Source organism: Equus przewalskii, chromosome 31, assembly GCF_037783145.1.
Source record: "Equus przewalskii isolate Varuska chromosome 31, EquPr2, whole genome shotgun sequence".
NCBI classification, from domain to species: domain Eukaryota; kingdom Metazoa; phylum Chordata; class Mammalia; order Perissodactyla; family Equidae; genus Equus; species Equus przewalskii.
In genome coordinates, this window is record NC_091861.1 from 4,450,931 (window position 1) to 4,472,248 (window position 21,318).

General features: G+C 46.1%; 1 protein-coding gene across 2 annotated transcripts in view; it reads right to left on the reverse strand.

The window, feature by feature from the left end:
• The window catches only part of FMN2 (formin 2), a 342,456-nt gene that overhangs the window by 288,295 nt on the left and 32,843 nt on the right, over nt 1–21,318 (reverse strand). For both annotated transcript variants that reach the window (XM_070602584.1, XM_070602585.1), the window contains exon 2: nt 18,774–18,940. In XM_070602584.1, coding sequence (XP_070458685.1) covers nt 18,774–18,940 — 167 coding nt within the window. The remainder of the gene's footprint in view (nt 1–18,773; nt 18,941–21,318) is intronic.

The following is a 21,318-nucleotide window of genomic DNA, read 5'->3' on the forward strand; positions in this document are numbered from 1 at the left end:
TGCGTTTTTTCAAATAGAACAGTGAAACAATTAGAGAACGTTCCTGTAAGAAATCAAAGGTGGCACTACTTCCACTGAAGAGTGGAGACCAGCTCAGTCTCTCTCAGCTGAGCAGTTTCTCGATTACACACCACAAGTGAACCTAAGCCTTAATGAGCAGTCGGGGAAACGTTCCGTCATTAAGCTTCATTCTAACACAGCAGCTCTCATCTCAGTAGCTGAGCTAAAACGCTTGAGAACTCGAAGGCAGGACCTCCTTGGCGTTAAGAAACAAGGCCAAGAGCAGATTCCACATCTAATATTCACAGAACGCATTTTCAGAGCAAGGCTTTCCCAAACCTGGCTGATCAAAATCCCTATATCCAGAGTCGAACCTCTGACCTGGTCAATCAGACTTTCCAGAAGTGGAGCCCAAGACCTGGCATTTTATTTTATTTTTTTTAATTTTTGGTGAGGAAGACTGCCCCTGAGCTAACATCTGTGCCAGTCTTCCTCTGTTTTGTAGGTGGGAGGCCTCCACAGCATGGCTGATGAGTGGAGTGGGTCCACGCCCAAGATCCAAACCCACAAACCTGGGGCCACCGAAGCAGAGCATGCAGAACTTTAACCACTCGGCCACAGGGCCAGCCCCAAGAAATGGAATTTTAGAAAGCTCCCCAGGGAGCAGAGAGACGTGGAGAGAGGAGCATTCAAGGAAGCTGCAGACCTGGCCGGGCGGGAGCTAAGGGAGGGCCGTGGAGGCCTTGAGTGAGAGCTTTGGTGTTATCCTAAGCGGAAGCATCGCCAGCAAGCATACCACACTCGCCCTTTCGTGGAGAAGGAACTTCAGGGGAGGGATGGAAGCGCGGAGTCTCACTAGGAGACCCCAGCATCAGTCCAGACCTGAGACCAAGGTGATGGCAACGGAAAGGAAAACAAGGCCAGAGTGTCTAGATATATCTTTGAATCAATAGGATTTAGGAATAGATTCGCTGTGGAGGGTGAGGAAAAGGCACAAGATGTAGAGTCAGCTCTCTTGGGTGTGAATTCCATCTCTGCCACTTACAAAACTGTGTGACTAGGCAAGTTACCCCCTCAAAATCTGTCCCCACATCAGAAAATGGAAGTACGTTACATAATCTAATTTAAAATTAATCAGTTGAAGTGATCCATGTAAACAGCACAGTGCGTGGCCCTTACTAAGCACTAACTAAATGTTGGCTGCTAGTCATTGTTTTTGTTGTTAATGATGTTGCCGTAAAAAGATAATCCATTGGACCTACTCTGAGCAAGGCACTGTGAAAACAAATATATTTTCAAAAAGAAAGTTCCCCTCGAGAGTATGGGGACCCAAGACCAATTCCAGTTTTCCAAACTGTGGCTGAGGAATTTATTTTTTTTCAAAAACAGATGAGAAATACTCAAGCATAGAAACAATTTAGTTATGACGATCCTCAAAGCCACAAACCATCGACAGCGCTGAACATCACGGCACAAAGAAACAAGGTCCGATTTTCTGACCCTCTCCGCTATTCCAGCCACCTGGATGCGGGGAACCAACCAGACCCGATGGGTTCACTAATCTGCATTCACCACGGGCTCTAATCTGTCCATTCTCCTGCAGACACTGAGGGAGACAGCGGCCACCAGCAGGTCTTCACTGCCTGTCTCCAAAGGAGCCTGAAACTCCGCTTCCTCAAGATACTATTTGATAGGATGCCCTCCCTCCACGGCAGTCACCAGGTGAAATGGCACGATACTGATAACAGACGGAATCTACTAAATCAGAAGCACGTTCTTAAACATCAAGTCCTTCCAGCCCATATCGAGAGTAAACCTTTTCCTATTAGATAGCAAACCAGGTCTTACACTCCTCAGTACGTACTTTTTTCAGACACTTTGAAAAGCAGTATACACAGACCACTGTCTTTCAGTCTCACAACTGACACCCAGGGAGGGGCGTGACCGGGACACCAACAGACGGCGCCTCCAAGACCTGCTGCCGCTTCCCGTCCGGATTTCAGACCCTGGCTGCTGGGCACCCCCTCCCTGCAGGGTATTGTGTCAAGATGAGTGCCCGAAGGTACACAACCCAGGGTTCCTGCCTGGGACCTTGCCTGGGCTTCTGCTGCCAGCTGTTTTGAATCTGAAAACCATCTCACATGGTAGTAAATATTGGTTGCATTTTTAATCTAATACTAAAAAGACAGACTTTTCTCTACACTTACTGTGACCATAGGAGTGTTGGTGGCTCTTCTCCACTGGCTCAGAAGTCCTCTTGCCCAGCCACCTTCAGTAAATATAGGTACAATATACAATCAATATTTACCACAATATGAGGTAATTTTCAGGTTCAAAATAGTCCCATTAATGCCAGTCTCTAATCTCAGTTATGTTCTGGCTTTGCATTGGATGCTTCTTTTCAAGGAAACCCTATTTTCATGACCCTGACGGGGTCAGTGGACACCTCAACACAACCTACCTGGTACCTTGAGAAGGTGAGCACTAGAAAACCACAAGACAACAACAAGGCACCTTCTTCCCACCTACAGGCTGAACTCCAGGCTCTCCCAACTTAAAAGACGTCAGGAATCTTTCACACAGTTCTGATCCGCACCCAAGGGCCAGCCCTCCAGTCCCTGATCAAAACGCCCCTCCTCCCAGGCAGCTGTTCCCAAATGAACTGGTGATGCCAGTTTTCACGTGGAGCATCACCATGGCATTTAAAGTGCATCCCCTGGTCCTTTTTCTCATGTAGATTCTGAGGCTGCTAACACGAAGCTGCACTCTCAGGCGGTCTTCCATCCTTGAATCCCTAGTATTTTCTTACAAGCATCCCTGACATCTTTTTCAAAGATCTCTAAAAAAGTCCAAGATTCTTCACAACACATTCCCTTGACCCAGAAGTTACACAATTAGTTTGTTAAAGAAATACTCATTACCTACTACAATTAATGACTGCACAGGGACCGTTAACCACCAAGAACATGGGGAAAGTTAGAATCTGTTTCGAGCAGAACAAGTTTTTCCTTCTTTAACGCAGGCAGTGTGGCATGGGGAAAAAAAGCAAACCGACCTGAGCGTCAAGAGACTAAGATTCTGGCTCTGTCAAAACCATTTCAACCACACATAAGTCACTTCACTTTCTGAGTCTAAGTGTCCTTATTTGTCAATTTAAAAAAATTGGCCTAAAGTAGATCACAGTTAAGGTCTTCTCCAGTTCTGGCATTTTATTGTCCCATTGCAAAATAGAAAATCAACAGACACATGGCTTGAAACAGCTGAAACAGGAGAAGCCTTTCCATAGCCCAGGAGCACGTTTGATCACGTGAGCCTGGGAACATCACAAATCAATAACTTCTGCCAAGTGGGGGAGACGGTTCCCCAAGCATTTAGCCTGGAAGCTGTTGTACATCAGCTGTTCTACACAGAAAATCCTGTAAACATCACAAAGAACAAAGCCCAGAAAGAGAAGGCATTCCCATGAAAACAATAGGCCCGGACAATCATGTCATAGAATATGCACCCAAAGGAGGCAAGAGCCTTGGTCGGATCTGTGCAGGGGCCAGTCAGAGTCAGAGACGGCCAGAACTGCAACAGTGCAGCTGAAGGTTTTGTGCTGATCAGAGAACTTTAATCCAGAGAGAGAATGAACATCATTTCCCGTGCTTCAGTTCCTTCTTCTGTAAACAGGGAGAAAACCCATCTCATCAGGGTTATGAAGATTAAATGAATTAATATTTGTAAAGTGCTTAGGACAGTGTCTGGCACATAATAAGCATAATGTGTTTTCAAATACTGAAGACAGTTTTCAAAAAAATAAAGGCACAATATAAGGAACTGACAAGGCTGTGCAGACTGGTCAGGCTGGAACGGGACCCACGATTAGCAAAGAATTCATATTCGGAGGAGGAAAGAGAGAGAGGGAAGTGAACACAAGCACAAGAAGACTAGGAATCTATCTCCCAGGATAGGAGGACTCAAAGAAAATAGAACCACCTGTATTTTGTCATTATTGCAGATGTAATATTCTTTTTACTCTATAAATGCATGTAGGTCATTCCATGTATGAATTAACATTCTAAAACAGTCTGTTTATCATCAAAGGACCCCTTGTAGAATCATTCCCAAATTAAAGTCTACCCTTCATCATAGTGTCGAGTGACCCCATTGCCAAGTGATTTAATCACCCCACACCTGGACCTCACCTTCACCCTACCTCAGCCAGCGGTCCACTCACCTGGCCACACCCTCAACCAATTCATCAGCAAAACCTCACCTGTCGACAAATCCATGCAGACATCCTATCTGAACCTCCTCATCCTGCAGACCTTGAGAATCTTGACTTCCCTACTTCCTCCCACCCAGCCCCTCTGTCCTCTAATGTTGTAGCCCACTCTTTCCATCACTCCCTCGCCAATATCCTCCACTCCCAGCCTCACAAACCTTCAGATGCATCCAGCTGGGCAAAAAGCCAACCTGCGACCAGAGCGGTGCTTTGCCATGCCCACTGCTGGAGCAGAGCCAGCCCTAATCCAGCATCTTCCACCTCCGCTGGCCCCCACAGGCATCCCTCCGTTATTCTATTCAGTTCTCAGTCCTGTTTTTGTGGTGCCCAAAAGAAACATCTTCCACACAATTTCTAGACATCTGGCCTCAGATACCCTCTTCACCCAATGCAGAAGGTGACATTGCCGTGTTCCCATTCCTGTCCCAGGCCAATCCCCCAACCTGGGCTAGCCCTCCCATCCCATCTGGCTTTCTTGGGACCATGTGCTATCAACACTCCTTTCTCTCCCTAATCTTCAACACTTGCTTCTCTATTGCGTCCTTCCCATCAGCATCTACACACTCAGTAAACGCTCCCTTCCCACTCGCTGACCACCCTCGTTCTCTTTTCCCAACACACCCTCTGGAGCCCATCACACACCTGCCCGGATCGCACCTCCCGTCCCCTGGCCACACCTCACCCTCCCTTCAAACCTCAGCCTGTGGAAATGCGGACAGCACCCGCAGCTCCACTCAAAATGCTCTCTACAAGGTTAACAGCAACTTTTGGTAATTCGATGACTCCTTTTCAGGCTTGACCTCACTTGACCTCTTGGCAACATTTTAAATCACTTAATACTCCATCTGTCTTTTTTTAAAAAAATCTCTCTCTTTTCTCCGTCCTCTCTGACTGCTGACTGCTCCCTGTCTGTCTCCTTGCAGCTTTTTCCCCTGCCCACTGCATAAATGTTCATGCATAGGGCGGGGTCTTCTCCTCTCCCTCTCACTTTGCAGGCGCTTTTCAATGCATAATGGCTTCAGGCATCACCTCCACCCTGAGGAGTCTTCCTTCTCCCTCCCCCAGGCTCTCTCTCTCCTGACCCTTAGAACACAAATAAACAATTACTTTTCCTATCTTTCAGTAGGCATCCTCAAATTCAGTAAACCTCCCAACCTGCTCCTCCTGTGTTTCATACACAGTAAGCAGTAACACCCTCTACAGTCTGTTGCTCAAGCCAGAAACCTGGGATGTCCTCCTAGTTTCTGCCTCTCCCTCGCCTTTATGTGATCAGTCAAATCCCAAGGCTTGTCATTTCTCTCTTCTAAAGCAGTACTTCTCAAAGCGTGGTCCCCGGACTAGCAGCATCAGCATCACCAGGCAACTTGATAGAAATGCCAATGCTGCAGGGCCCCCTCAGACCTCGTGAATGAGAAATTCTGCAGTGGACCCAGCAATTTCTATTTTAACAAGTCCTCCAGGTAGTTCCGATGCCCACTAACCTAAGTATCATCAGAATTGCCCCTTTTTCATCCCCCCTACCACTTACATGGTTCAAGCCAATTATCTCCCCTCTCCTGGATTATTGCAACATCCTCCTCAGAACCTTCCAGCCTCCAAACCATACCCCTAGAACACCCGTCAGTCCATACTCCACAAACACCCAGAATGCTCACTCTAAAGCATGAATCTGATCACAGCACACTCCTCAGCCTAAAACTCTCCAGGGGCCCCCGCTGCTCCCAGGATTGAGTTCCAGTTCCTAAACCCTCCTTCCAGAGCCTTCATAAATGGCTCTGGGTACCATCTAGCATCTGTTCTTAAGATGCTTTCTCTGCCTCCCTCACGCTGTAACTCCATGCTCCAGTCATTACGACCACTCAGAACTCTTCTGTTACCCCCATTAAATACTGTGCCACCACGTCTGTTCGTCCAGCAGCCCCTTCGACAGTCAACAACATAAGCATGGGGAGAGTATCTGCATTTTCCATGGAAAATTCAATAAATATTGAGTGACGGACTGGTGACCACACAGGGTTAGAGACAGAAAGAAAAGTCAAACTCACACAATAAATTCACTTTTTGTGTCTTACCTGAGTATAGACCAGGGGTCACCAAACTACAGCCCACAGGCCAAATCTGACCAGCTGCCTGTTTTGGTGAATAAAGTTTTGTCAGGAAACACAGACAATTATTCATTCCACGTTGTCTATGGCTGCGGTCGCCCCACCGCAGCAGAGCTGGGCAGTTGTGACAGAGATTGTAAAATATTCACTAAAGTCTAAAATATCTTCTATTGGGCCAACTTGGAAAAACTGTGCCAATCCCTCATCAAGACAATAAAGATAATAAAAAGGAAATAAGTCTTCTTTCAGGTTCCCAAAGTCCAGTAAAAACTAGGAGAAAAAAAGCCGTCGGAGCTCCTGGTTGGGTGAAGTTTGTCAGCACAAGGTTCCTTCACTTTGCCCTCGATCCACAGCTCTGTCCTCCCCCTGGCTTCTGAGAGGAGAGGCGGCGGCCACAGGAATGCGAGTCACATCCACAGAACTAATTAATATTCGAGGCATAGCCATGAGGAGGAGAAGAAGATCATGACAGAAAAGTTGGGCTGAGTCACCCAACTTAATAAAAGTCCAACTTATAAATTCAAAACGAATTCTGAGTCACCCAATGCTGTCCGCCAAGTGGGTGATGAAAAGTACCAGTGGCGAAAGCCAAAATGGATATCTGAAATGGCATAATCCTCTTAATGGAGGAAAAACAAGTCACAAAGAAGAAAGTACGTCATTGCCTTAAGAAGTGTGACTGCCACTAATGTGTTTTTAAAAATAGATTTTTCTAAACTTCAACTAACTTTATGTTTGGAGATTACTGTAAAATCACAAAAGTGCTGGTAGCATTTGCTCTCGGCTCAGAGCTCTGTGGTGAGGCAATAACAGTAGGTACCAGTATTACCTGTGCAACAATATTCTTGATTTCAGCATAAGGGGGCAAAAGTCACCTGTTTTGCCTTCTAAAATAAAATTCACAAAAAGCAGCAGATATTAGAAATTTACTAAATCACATATCAGCTCAGAAAAATAAAACAATCTCAAATTATATGTGCTGAAACTCATATGTATAAAAACTTGGATATTGCTTACTACAGAATTCAGTCATACAACCATTCACTGAGCAGTAACCAGGGACAAATTACTATAAATTGTAGGGGAAAAAAATGTGACAGAATCCTCTTTAAAATGATGGAGTCCAGAAAAATAATTTCTAAAATATATGTTAAAAGCCTCAACTTCACACTGAACTATATGACTACACACCTGAGGGACGTAATTTGACCCACCATACAATTGACCCTGTGGGAAAGAAGGTTACCAATATGAGGCAATTTTTTAAAAAGCATACAAGTGAACAGCCTTCAGAGAGAGAAACTGTCATGGGGCCAGCCTGGTGACGTAGTGGTTAAGTTCTCACGCTCTGTTTCGGCAGCCTGGGGTTCACAGGTTCGGATCCTGGGTACGGACCTACACACCGCTCATGAAGCCATGCTGCGGCAGCAACCCACATATAAGACAGAGGAAGACTGGCACAGATGTTAGTCTAGGGCCAATCTGCCTCAGCAAAAAAAAGGAAGACTAGCAACAGATGTTAACTCAGGGCCAATCAGAAGGAAGGAGGGAGGGAAGGAAGGAGGGAGAGAGGGAAGGAAGGAAGAAAGGAAGAAAGAAAGAAATTATCAGAACTTCTTGATACATTTCCACTTATTACATTCTTTATGAAATAAATCTATTTTATAACTAAAAATAAAATTGGATGAAAAAATTCCCTTGGAGAATAGTAAGCAGATTTCTTCCTATTCATATTTATTGACTGTTCCCTTCAATATATCCCATGAGAATTATCCAACCAAGAAAATCAAATATTCCACGTGGTAGAGCCCTTTGAAAGAGAAGAGCAGCGCTGTGCGGCACACCGGCCTCCAGTCCTCTTTGGTTGCTCTGTCATGGGGATTCTGAGCGAAGTAGAGGTCCTCACTCTTTGGGGAGTGTTATAGATAGTGGTACTTTCATTCCTTCACACCACATGATTTATAATATACGCCAGACAGTCACACACAAACGCAAAGGGAGCTAAAGCCACAAGCGAGTATGCGATGTGCCAATACTTGAGTGCAAGCTTCTCAGACAGAAGCAGGGAAAGCGAGCAGGCACTGTGAGCAGTCACGACCACACCACCGAGGGGGCCTGATGGGGCCACCCCCACCGTCCGCAGGTACCTCAACCGGAACTTTCCTACTCTCCATTTCCACTCTGTTCCACCCAGAAAGATGTAAGGAGGGAGGGTTTAGGGAAGAATGTGGTAATTACAGCAGTGAAACCAAGAGCAGCAAACGGATTAAGAAAGAAGAATGGCAATCAGCCCAGAAGCAGAGATCCAGAACAGAGCTGACTCCGAAGCCAAGCACCCCGGAGCCAATGCACCCTCCACCCCACCCTCCACCTTCCCTCCCTCCAAGTGTTTACAAGAGTACTAAGTGTAGGCAACTCTCGATCATAGGAGACAATTCACCGAACAGACTCTCCAGTTCTTCCTCTGCTCGCTCTCCATGGCTTTTCTTACAGTTCTCTTCTTCGTGCAATCAAGGCACATTTATTAAATGGCTATGCCAGGTTCTGCGATAGGAACTTGAAAGAAAATCATTAAAAAGAGTAATTCCTAACATTTACTGGGCACTATGTGCCACGCATTGTGTTAAAGGCTTTATCAGTTAATCTCATTTAATCTTCAAGATAACCCCAGAGGCAGGCACTCTTACTAAACAAGTCAATTTTAACCTGTGGCCTTGGGTAAATGTCCTGACCTGGAGTAAGTGGAGGAGATGGGACTGGAATGCATGGTCTAGGACCAGGGCTCTGAGTCCACTCTCAACCACTCTGTGGAGACCTGATCCTGTGTTTACCACAGATCTGTGTTTCTATGGGAAACTCAAGACACAGCCTTGCACTGATCATGGGGACACCTTCACAGACAATTCAATTTGCACTGGGGCACTATGGGGTAAACAGCCAATTATGATACATGTGTTAGGTCCTTTGAGAGAGAAAACATAGTCTAAGATGGTTAAAGAAGGTGTCTGAGAGGGAACGACATCTAACTCTGAACAGTGTTTTACAAAAAAGAGTAAAACTTGTGAAAGGATTTCAATCTACAATGGAACCTGAGGCTATGAAATGGAGAACCTCACACATGTGCTCTCAGAAGAACGGAGCTTAAGCACTGAGACCCATTTCCCCTAAATGCCTGATTTACTCAAGACCCAGGCTTCTCTTCCGACCAAAGAACATCCGCCAAGAATCTTCCCCATCCTCAACCCAGCGAACTTACTGCTTGGACAGGAGGCACTCCGTGCCATCAACACAGCCTGCCCCAAACCTCCTCGGAGCCACCTGTAGCTTGGACGGCAGGTGTTTCCCAAATTCTAATCCCTTTGCTGTTCCCGAATAAACTCAATTTCTGGTCATTCAAGCTTGCCTCCATTTACTTCTTTATTTAGGCTGACAAACTTAACCGGGAAGTAACAAGCAGTAGTGCTCACAGAGCCCCAGAAGGGAGAGAAAGTATGGACGGTTGGGAAAACCGACAGCACTTCAGCTCGGTGAGCGAGAGAGTCTGGAGCAACGGAAAGGGAAGTGGGTCACGAGCTGGAGAAGCATGAAGAGTTGCAGAGGAAAGATCATGCAGCAAGAAGGAATTTGTACTTCATTCTAACAGAAAAACCACTACGGGCTTTACGCGGGATGTACATTACGGGGGTGCTCAACGATTGACATTTTCTACTGGATAATTCTTGGTTGGGGGAGAGAAGGGATGTCTTGTAGAAGGCTTGGCAGCATCCCTGGCCTCTGCCTACTAGACGCCAGCTGCACCCCTCCCCACACTGTGACAACCAAAAACGTCTTCAGACATTGCCAAATACACCTTGGAGGGGAACATGGCCCTGAACTGAGAACCACAGGGCTAGAGTAAGGAGACTGGACAGATGACCAGAAATGGGCAGACCCAAGAGGTAATTAAAAAGGCCAATTCCATGAGCCAAGCAAGTGACAAGTGAACCGAAAGGGGATTTTCCTGATTCCATGTTATGAGACATAACGGCCTCATAACCCAGCCCTCCATAATCATCTGGAGGCTATGCCAAGCCAGCCCTGTGCAAATCCTCTCCCCCTTTGCAGCCCAGATCCTCCAGGAGGGTCATCATCTCTCCGTCCTCATGGCAGGCACTGACCTCCTCAGCACACTTTATCACCTCATCCTGGGTCTGCATCTCAATGCCTGGTCCTCCATAGTCCTGTCCCAGCCAACACCCTGAGCTTCTCAAGTCTAACAGCAATGGACATTCCACTCCAGTAGAACAGCTCCATCTCTGAAATCTTCAAGACCAATATCCTCCGGACACAACCTTCTGTGAGTCCATTCCCGCTACAGTCTCACTACGCCCTATTCTTCAGTGTCCTTAAGAACTTGAATCTCAATTGACTACTCCCTAATTTATCTTAATTTACTGGATTTATTAGCATACCTTTGTAGCATATAACTTATGATCTATGCTAGTAACTCAGTTCCTTTGCCCTCTAGGAATTGCCACCCTGGTGTCCCAAGGAATCACAGATTCTAGACGTCCAAAAGAGAATTATCACCTTCCCAGAAACCTGTTCCCTCTTTGTTATTCTGACTCTTAGCAGAGTATCACCTGCCAGCCAAAGACGTGAATCAGAAACCAAGGAAATCATCGACTCCTTCACTTCCCCACGTCCAACCAAATGCAAGTCCTATCAATCCTAAATCCTAATATTCCCCAGATCTGTCTCTTTCCAGCCCCACTGCCTCTGTCTGAGTTTGGGCAATTTTACTGATTGCCAGACACTAATTTTAAATTTCTTCAATCCATTCTCCACTCTGCCAAGTGAGTGACATTTCATAAATGCCAATCTGTTTATGGCTTCACTACTCAAAATTATTTAAAAGTATAAATGTCCTGTTTACATGTCTCCCAATTAACATTCTCCCAATTTACACTCCAGAAGCACCCATCAACTATGCTCACACGCATCTTCACACCTAGTGTATGAACTCCGCCTTTTACAGCTGACCCTGCAGCAAACTCTAAGTCGTCCCCAAGTCTTGCTCTGACTACTACCTCCTGAGCTACCAAGGAGACTCGGATAGTCCTTCCTCCCTGCCTCCCGCACTGTACGTATCCCCACTGGAACTCCAAACATGATTATGATCTGTAGCGAGAGTTCACATACACTGACACTTACTGTATGCCCCATACTGTGCAAAACTCTTTACTTGTATTCATGCTTTCTTCCTACTCAGAAACTACTATATTATCCCTCATTTTACAGAAGGAGGAAAAACCTTTGAGAAATTAAGCCATTTACCTAAGTTTGCACAGTACATGGAAATCTAGGAGTACAGAGCCCACTTCAACCACTAAACTCCAAAAATTTGTTTAAATGTCTTATTCCTGTAAAGGGGATGTCAGTCAGTTGAGAGTGGAGGCTCTCTTTTAATTTTTGTGTACCTAGTAATACGGGTGGGGCAGGAGAAAAGGGAGGAGCTGAAAAAAATGAGAGTTATAATTAATATCAAGAACCTGACCTCCATCAGAAGAGGAAGTCAGAAGGTGTCTTAGTCCTTTCCTGAGGCTCTAACAAAATACCAGTGTGAGGAGCTTGTAAACAACAGAAACGTATTTCTTACATTTCTCGAGGCTGGAAGTCCAAGGTCAAGGGGCCAGGATGGCCTGGTTCTCTGGTGAGGGCCCTCCTCCTGGTTCACAGCGGGTTCTGGCCCTGTCCTCCCAAAGAGGAAGGGGCAGGGAGCTGTGAGGAATCTTTCGTAAGAGCACTGATTCCCATTGATGAGGGCTCCACCCTCCTGACCCAACCTCCTCCTAAAGGCCCCACCTCCTCATACCGTTACACTGGGAGTAAGGAGTCCAACCTGTGAAATCTGGGGGACACAGACATTAAGACCATAGCAGTCATCTTAAAAAGAACTGAAGGAATGCCATTAACTGGTAAGAATGACGGACAAACTCAAAGCTATTGAGACTACAGAGAAAAGGAGAAAAAAAAAAAAAGGAAAGAAAGGTACATGTTTTTTTTCCCAAAAGAAAAGAAAAGAAGAGGCAATCAAAGTGTTGTTGTGCTGGATGGGGATCCCTGCATGAGAAACCACAGAGCAATTTTCAAATAAACGAAACATGGGGTACTTTCAAGCAAGTGACTGTTGATTAAAATAAGAGAACCCATTAGAGCCAGACCCCAGGAACATCCTTGCTGAGTGGCCTGGGGGCTGGGCTATTGGGATATTGAGAAGGAAATGAAACGAGAGCACACTCCTGCCTCTGCAGGGTGATATTTACAGTGTCCATGTTTCTTCTATTTTTAGGATAAAACATTAACTTTAAAAATACACCCTAAGGATATATAGTGCTCCTGGCAGAAGCTGGGAGGCACGTGGGGCTCCGACTAGGAGGAGGGAAGGCAGAGGCTCACACAGCCTACTCGTAGGAGGCGGCGGGGAGGCAGGGGATATTTTCTGAGGTTGATAGAACAACAACAACAAATCTGAAGATTTAAAGAAGAATTATTAAAGAGAAAATAGAATAGCAATATTAACTATACTGGAAGGATGCAGGGAGTGGGGGGGAGTATTTATCTGAATCTTCATCTATGACAGGCAGAAGGTGACAGCAGTGTTGATAATGACATCAACCAAACCTAAAATACCAGCTCCATCAGAGTAGGGAGTTCCAGGCTGGGGGAGGACTGCAAGTGGGAAGGCTGAGGTGAGGGCAGGACCTCTCTCCTCTCTGCAGCCTCGCTGTGCTTTAACCAGGGGAAGGTGGTACCTTACAACTTTTTTTAAGTTCTCAAAATTAAAAAAAAAAAGTAAATGAGTAAAACTGAGGGAAAGGATTACACTTTCAATCTATTTTTGTTATCCTCCTTATCATGGATTTACACAACAATTACCTGGCTAATCGAATACATGTAAAATATGGCTACAAAATGAATTTTGGAAATAAAATCTCCTATTTTACTACTGACTTCTATGTAGAGATTAGAGCAGAGTCTGCAAAGACAAGAAAAATTCAGCTACAAAGATTTTAAAAGCTGGTCGGAAAATTAAGTATAATTTTAATACCACATTCAAAATAAAAACTTTGAGGTAATATTGTACACACTGTTTCAAAAATAAAAATACAGCAAAAAATATATACGTATATACTCTTAGAACTGAAAGATGCATTGAGGTTTTTACTGCTTCTGAAAGAGATTTGTGTGGGTTTGACTAAATAGCATCTAGTATTCTTCTGGCTCTGAAAACAAAAACAAATTCCAATTCAAATACTCATTTCTATCTGTTGGCTCACCTCTTCATTCTGGCTACTGGTGACTAGAGTACATTTCACTAGTTTTCTGATAGTGGCTGCTGTTGGTTTGATCAATGACTTATCTTTCAACAAGTTCAAGATCATGTTTCTTTTATTCCTTTTCGGCCTCAATGTTCACGTCTTCCTTCTCTTTAATTCTAGCCTCACTAACACACTCATCCAAACCCATGTCCACTTACATACACACCAAGGAGCTCCTGCCCCTCTGGGAAGAACGGGGATCGCTACATATTTAGCAAAATCAGCTGATCCGCCAAACTCAAAAAGATCAGCATCCAAAAACATGCATCCAAAAATATTCTAGCAGACAGACATTTATGATCAGTTCTAAAGGATTAAGTAGGTGTAACCACATACTCCTGCCAAAATCCTTGAGCCAAGTAAACCCGCTTATTTTTTGTGATGTAAAAAGAATGTGATATCTGACAGAAAGTTATGATTGAAGAAATCCTAGAAGAGCTAGTTAACGGACAGTCAACAATTATGTAAGATAACTGCGGCTTGCTGGAAAACAGCTGCGGATGCACATGACCCAGAAAAAGGGATCTCCATGTCAATAAAGGCATTCGAAGGAAAAGGAATCTTAAGGGACCACATACTGGACTTGTTCTTGCAAAATGACCTCCAGCCACACCTAACAGGCAATGGGCCCAGGCCTGTAGCCACCAACAGGCTGAGGACAGGCACTGCCTTGTCCACTGGCGGCAGGGCAGTGGCCCGAAGCTTCAAATCATATGGTGGTTCTAAATGAAGGTTTTACTATTTCTAAGGAGTTGGAAACCATGGCAAACAATTCAGGGGAGATATTTTTCCTCACACTTGAGAGAACGACTAAAACAGGTTCAAGAAAAAGTTTTCCTCAGAGCACCAGAAAACACCGTGAGCTACACCCCAGCAGTACAATCTAGCAGGCGGCCAGCAGAGTTCTCCACGGGTTTCTCCTGCTGGCCTCAGAGCTGCTCCAGCTGAGAATTCTATCTGAGATACAAGACAGAAACAAACAAAAGGCAAAAGGCAAAGGCGAGGATACTATCAGAGAATAAGAAGTCAGCTGATAGTTTCCAGGTCCCAGATCAGTAACAGAAAAGGAAAAAGATACTGGACAATGTTCTTAGGCCCTTACAGGAGCTCATTCTTTTTTTCTTTTTTTTTTAATGAGGAAGATTGGCCCTGAGCTAACAACTGTTGCCAATCCTCCTCTTTTTGCTTGAGGAAGACTGTTGCTGAGCTAATATCTGTGCCAGTCTTCCTCTATTTTGTATGTGGGATGTCACCATAGCATGGCTTGGTGAGTGGTGTGTAGGTCTGCGCCCTGGATCTGAACCCGAGAACCCCAGGCCACCAGAGTCGAGTGCACAAACTTAACCACTACGCCACTGGGTCGGCCCCAGGAGCTCATTCTTTCTCTCTGTTTTATGAAAACTTGACTACAAAGAAGGCCGTCTCCCCTTGTGGTGGTTGAAATAATTTTGAGTATCTTGGCCCTAATTTTGATTAGCTAATAAAGTCAATAACATTCCACGCAGCAAAAATCAAAGCTAATGTTTGTCAGGTAATATGCTACGTATTAGTTTTCTCAATAAAGAGAATTTTATTCAAGGAAAGTGTATCATGAGCACCAGTTCTGTCCTCACAGCATTTTCCTCCTAAAACTGATCTGTCTTCTCCATCTCAGTAAACGGCACAACCACCACCCAGCTACAAAAACCCAAGGACCGGGAAGTCACCTTTGATTTCCCTTTCCCACTGTCCTCGTCGAAGCCGCCAAAAGTCCCAGCCGCTCTGCCTGCTGAGTCCATCCCACACCCACTGACTCGCCTCCACTGCCCTCACCACCATCCTCTCCCCAGCGCCCTCCACCATCTCTCACTCAACTACGCAACACCCCCTGGTGTTCCCACCTCTGCTTCTGCCCCTGCACTCACTCTATTACCCAAAGACCAGGCCGGGTGATCCAGGCGAAGCACAGGACAAAGATGGTCTTCCCCTGCGCAGACCCAGCCATAAGCTCCCACCTCACAAATCACAAACAAAACATCCATTTTCCTTCCAGAGCTTTCAAGACCTTGAAGGTTCTGGTTCCTGAGCCCTTTCTGTTTTCTGTCCTCATCTCAGGAAACTTCAGCTACACGGGCCCTCAGGCTGTGCCTTGTTAGCTCATGCGTGTGCTCTCCCCAGGCCCTTTGCACTTGCCACTTGAGCTTCCTGGAATGGCCTTCCCTCCAGCCTCACCTCACGGCTCCTTAGTGAGGCTTCCCTCCACATTCGCCCCTCCCCAGCCCCATTCACTCCTTCATATTACTCGGGTTTCTTTCCTTCGTGGCCCTTATTAGAATCTGATATACATTCATTATCTATGCTTTTATATGTTGTTGTTGTTGTTTCATCTGTCTGTCTCCACCGTGAAGAGGATACAAATCTCAGAAGAACAGGAATCTTATTTCTCTTGCTCACTTACACATCTCTGGAGCCTAAAACACTGCCTGGCAGGCAGAAAGTATTTGGTAAACACTTGTGAATGAATTAACACGATCACTCAAAGCTCTCTGCCTTTTAGTGTTCTTGAAATTTTAAGTTAACATGTGAGAGAAAATGTGAAGTTCTTTCATATTTAGAAAATGCTATAGAATAGCATTTCTAAAGCAAAATGCTACGCCCTAAAAATACATAAATAACACGGGCCTAAGTCAAAAGGGTGGACTGAAGTAGGCGAATCCATCAACTGCATCAGTCAGACCCCAGATCAAACTTCTGTGGCTCCAATTCCGCGTGTGAGATGAGAGGGGAGGGCGGGACTCCAGGGAAGGGCCCAGTCAGGAGCCCATCCCGCAGGGCGTTCTGTGCTCAAGGCAACCATCCTCAAGAGAACTGTGGGTTAGAAATCCTCCCCACAGCGGGATTTCTGGAATCAGCAGAGACTAATTAGGGGAAACTTCTCTCCCCACAGCTAAGAGGATTCCTCCCCACCCCCCCACTAGACCCTCACCTACACGACGCCTGTACCGTTACCTCCTCTGGGGTTTGAAGACGCCCCTCGAGAGGCACACAGTGAACACACGCTCCCTCCTGAGCTGCTGCTGAAGGACAGGCCGACGCTTCTTACTAGAGGACGGAGGTTCCTGTTTCTTTTGCGTCCAGTTAGGCAGGAGAAGCAGAGAGGACTACAGAGCCAAGGAACACAGGAAGAAGAAAGGGCAACCACAGAAAGTTGGGGGAAGAGAGGCCCCATCCTGAGGCTCTACTTCAGACACTGTCATGGGATCTTATTTATTTGTTGCTGCTTTCCACTCTCTCGGCCACACCCAGCGGCCCTCTGGAGGGCTGAGGCTGGGAGGGTGGAGTGAGGGGGATGAGAAGCAGCCAGGTCAGTGATGAAAACAACAGGATTACCTCCTCTTTGCAGTTTATTCCAATTCCGCATTTACTGAGTGAGAAGACTTTACCGCTGAGCTTTAAGGGAGGAAATGCAGTCGATCTGGGAATAGTTTAATCAAAAAGCAACCATTAGACATGGCTTGTGCCTGCCTTCATTTCTACCATACATACTTTAATCCCAACGTGCCAACTGATCTATCTTCTCCAACACTTTTGGCCCACCACGGCCCTCCAGGTTCTGTCTCTATAATAACACACACCTCTTGCAAAGGACAAAGGAGAAGGGAGGAAAAAATTTAAATTATCCAATTCTTCCCAGAGAAGAAAAAGATCTCCCAGGCAGTGATTGGCTGTTATGTCATCAAAAAATAAACAAATAACGGGGCTGGCCCCGTGGCCGAGTGGTTAAGTTCGCGCGCTCCGCTGCAGGCGGCCCAGTGTTTCGTTAGTTCGAATCCTGGGCGCGGACATGGCACTGCTCATCAGACCACGCTGAGGCAGCGTCCCACATGCCACAACTAGAAGAACCCACAACGAAGAATACACAACTATGTACCGGGGGGCTTTGGGGATAAAAAGGAAAAAATAAAATCTTTAAAAAAAAAAAAAAAAAAAAAAAAAAAAAAAAAAAATAACTAGATCTTAAGAAGGAAGTATTGCAAGTCACAGCACATGCAGGGAATCGACTTTCAGGTGGGAAGAACCAGGAAGATCTCACGATATTTCATGCAACTTATTTTCCTAATACTCAAGGGAGGTCAAGGAAGACGAAAGGTCACAATGGGTAAAGAAGAGAAGAAAAACAGGTGAATAAGACATTTTATTATTGACTATCATCCCAGCCGGGGCTCATTTTCATCATCTTTCAGAACTCATTATTTCCAACCTTGATCAATAGCGTGAACATTGATAAGGCGGAGCAGTCAGAAGCAATGGAACAAACGTTACTAACCCGTCTGGACGAGACCCACTGCTCTGCCTCACAGATTCCCGGCTGCGCACGGTGAGCCCACCGGACCTTCAATTTTCTTACAAGAAATTCATACATGAAAATTCTTATATATCTGGGTTTTAGATGCCTACCCATCACAACCAATGTCACACGTGGACCACATACCTGAGAAAGATTAGCAATGCTCTGGCTTGAAAAGGACAATCCAGCTGTGCTGATATTCGTTATGAATTATGAATATGCCTTTGGAATTACTGTGCCGCAGTGTTAACTCTCTGGGTGAATGGGAGCTGGGGGAGGAAGCAGACAAGGCTGCCTCATGTCAACGTTCAGCACACAGATGAGCTATGAACGCACTGAAATAGCCGTCTAGGGCCCATGGAAACCTGCGGCCCACTGGGACAAAGTACTCCCTAGGGATCAGCTTCTGCAGGAACGTCTATGACCAGCAAGGTCAGAAACACTGACTCGAGCCATTTTACAGTCATCACTGATTAAAGCAGGCTGGAGACTGTCCAGAGCGGCCATCTGTTCGGAATAGGAGGTTTGGCAAATAGACTTAAGAATACCCCAGTCCAAAAGGAAAGTGTAGAAACAGACAACCGAGCGGCTGGGGGCGACAGCCTGCATCACGTGCTGGGTTTTAAATTGCAGGGTGACTGGGCAGGCGCACAGCACAGCTGCCATTTCAACCGCACTCTGCCTGACAGACGGGAGTGAACCCTCCTACTTACATCAAACGGAGCGGAACTCGACGGGGCGTTCTGACGACACGGCTCCCTGAAGCAGTCGCTGAAAGGCAGCAGAAGGCCCATAGCGATGATCCGGGAGCAAAACTTCTCCGCTTCTTCTGGGGGCCCGTTCTCCTGCTGGCTGAACAGCTTCTCCAACAGAGTTCGCCCTGCAGAGGAGACAGGTCGTTAGAGGGAGTGCTCACAGATCACCTGGCTCAGAACTCTCCAGAGACAGGCCAGGTGAACACAGCCGGTGAGCAACACCGTTGCCAAGGCTACTGCCGGGCGCAGAAAGCAGCCTCTCAAACTCGGAAAACTGAGGCCTGGGACCCCACTTGGGACAGGGCAGCTCTGGCCGGCTCTCCATCCCCCAAAATACCTCCTGCCCTCAAAGAGGATGTGCCCCGTTATGGGCCACACATCTCCCATCTGAAGCAGCACCCCAGCCTCTTGGATTTCATTGGCAACCTTCCTTCCTCTCCTTGTTCACCCTGCTGATACATCGCTGAGGAAGCGGTGAGTGGCCACCGACTGCGCTAGGACATGTCCAGGACATTGACGGTCTCCGGCATGGTGATAGGGAGGGCCGCGGAATGAGGAGACAGGGAGGTAGGCAAAGGCACCAAGCGTGAGAAGGGAAGAGAGCTGGCCATCAAAGTGAGTCACCTGACGAGGAAAGTACGAGAGAGAGAGACAATTTTCCCATGCGACTCAGAACCAGAACTCTAGGGTGGGTCCCAACTGCAGTGTTTTATAATTTCCATAAAAGAGACACAAAGAGAGAAGAGAGGCACGAAGAGAAGAGGACACGGGCTGAGGACCTGAGAGAGCCGGGCCACCTCGTCCATGGTTCTCAATCCCAGCTGCACCTCGACTCCCCGGGAGCAGAGAAGGACTGGAAGTGGGACTGGGGGTCAGGATGCTACTGTCTTCACGTGGTTCTACGGTCAGCCGGAGCTGCGAGCCACAGGTCCAGTCCCCACTCCATTTCTGACACCACTCGCTCTCTCATTCATTTAGCCTGTTTCTGCATTAATCGAAACAGCAAATGTCTAGGGTCCCCCCCCAGGGCCACACTGTCCCCTCCGTTCTTGCCCTGCTCCTGGCCCTCTAATTAGTGGACTCATTCCTCAAAGTTAGATGACAGTCACTTCCCAGACTAACCTCCAGTGACCCCTCCACACTCTTCAGGCACCTTTCAGAGCTCATTAGCGTAATTCATTAGTTTAATTATTTGTGCAATTATATGTTTACTGGCCACCCCCCTTACTAAAACACACTCTCTGATAGCCAACACAGATCCTGCAAACCTGGCCACTTGCACATAAGAAGCATCAATAAATATTCTTAGGATTTCTGAAGGACTACACTGCTGATTCTGTGACAAAGACTCATTCACACCACGGTCAGAACTGGACATGACACATCAGCCTAAAGCAGGGGTCAGCAAACTTTTTCTGTAAAGTGCCAAGCAGTAAATATTTTAGGCTCTGGGGGCCACGAAAGGTCTCTACTGAGCATTCTTGGTTTCGTTTTGTTTTTAACAACTTTAAAAATGTAAAAAGCATCCTTAGTTTGGGGCTGTGCAAACCAGGCCCAGGTCTCTATTTCAGCCACAAAAACTGAATTTCCAATGTAATAAATACTGAATTCTGTCAGGACACTAGTCATGCAGTTTTCATGCCTCTTCCTATTTTTGTTTGTAAAACAAAACTAATTTCAAAATCTACCTCTGATACGCGAATGACAAAGCAGAGCAAAAGAGGCCTCTCTATTTTCTCCATTCCTTTAGGTCACTAGAGGACATTCTTTAGTCTCCCAGGACATTTTTTGAGGGGAAATAAAGGAATTTTTTTTCCTTGCAGAACTTAAGTTTGTCTGCACCAAACTGGAACCAAACACCTAGAAAACCACACCCATCTATTCTCAAGTGATTAATTAGCATTACAGTGTACTCATTCTACACATCTCACGGTATGAGTGAAAACAGCCAGAAGACTGATAGTTCTTTCCTACAACACAGATACTGTTTATGACCGAAAATAAGGGAGACAGGGCTGTGTGTGTGTGTGAGTGAGTAAATATGTGTGTGTATGTCAAGCCAAAAATTATCAAAAGGGCTACAGGGGCCAACCTGGTGCTGTAGTGATTAGGTTCATGCACTCCACTTCGGCGGCCTGGGGTTTACCAGTTCGGAGCCCAGGCATGGACCTAGCACCACTCACCAAGCCATGCTGTGGCGGCGTCCCACATAGAAGAACTAGAATGACCTACGACTAGGATATATAACTATGTACTGGAGCTTTGAGGAGGAAAAAAAGAGAGGGAGACTGGCAACAGATGTTAGCTCAGGGCCAACCTTCCTCAAATAAAAAAAGAAACAGCTTGAATTTAAAAAAGAAAAGAAAAGGGCTACAGAACAACGTGGGAGAGAGGGGAGCACAACCCCCTGGAACTTCGGTTCTCTGATGAGCAAATACCCCTCCATCCTTCACCCAGGTTTCTCAGCCGCAACAGCACTGACAACTCAGGCCCGATAATTCTG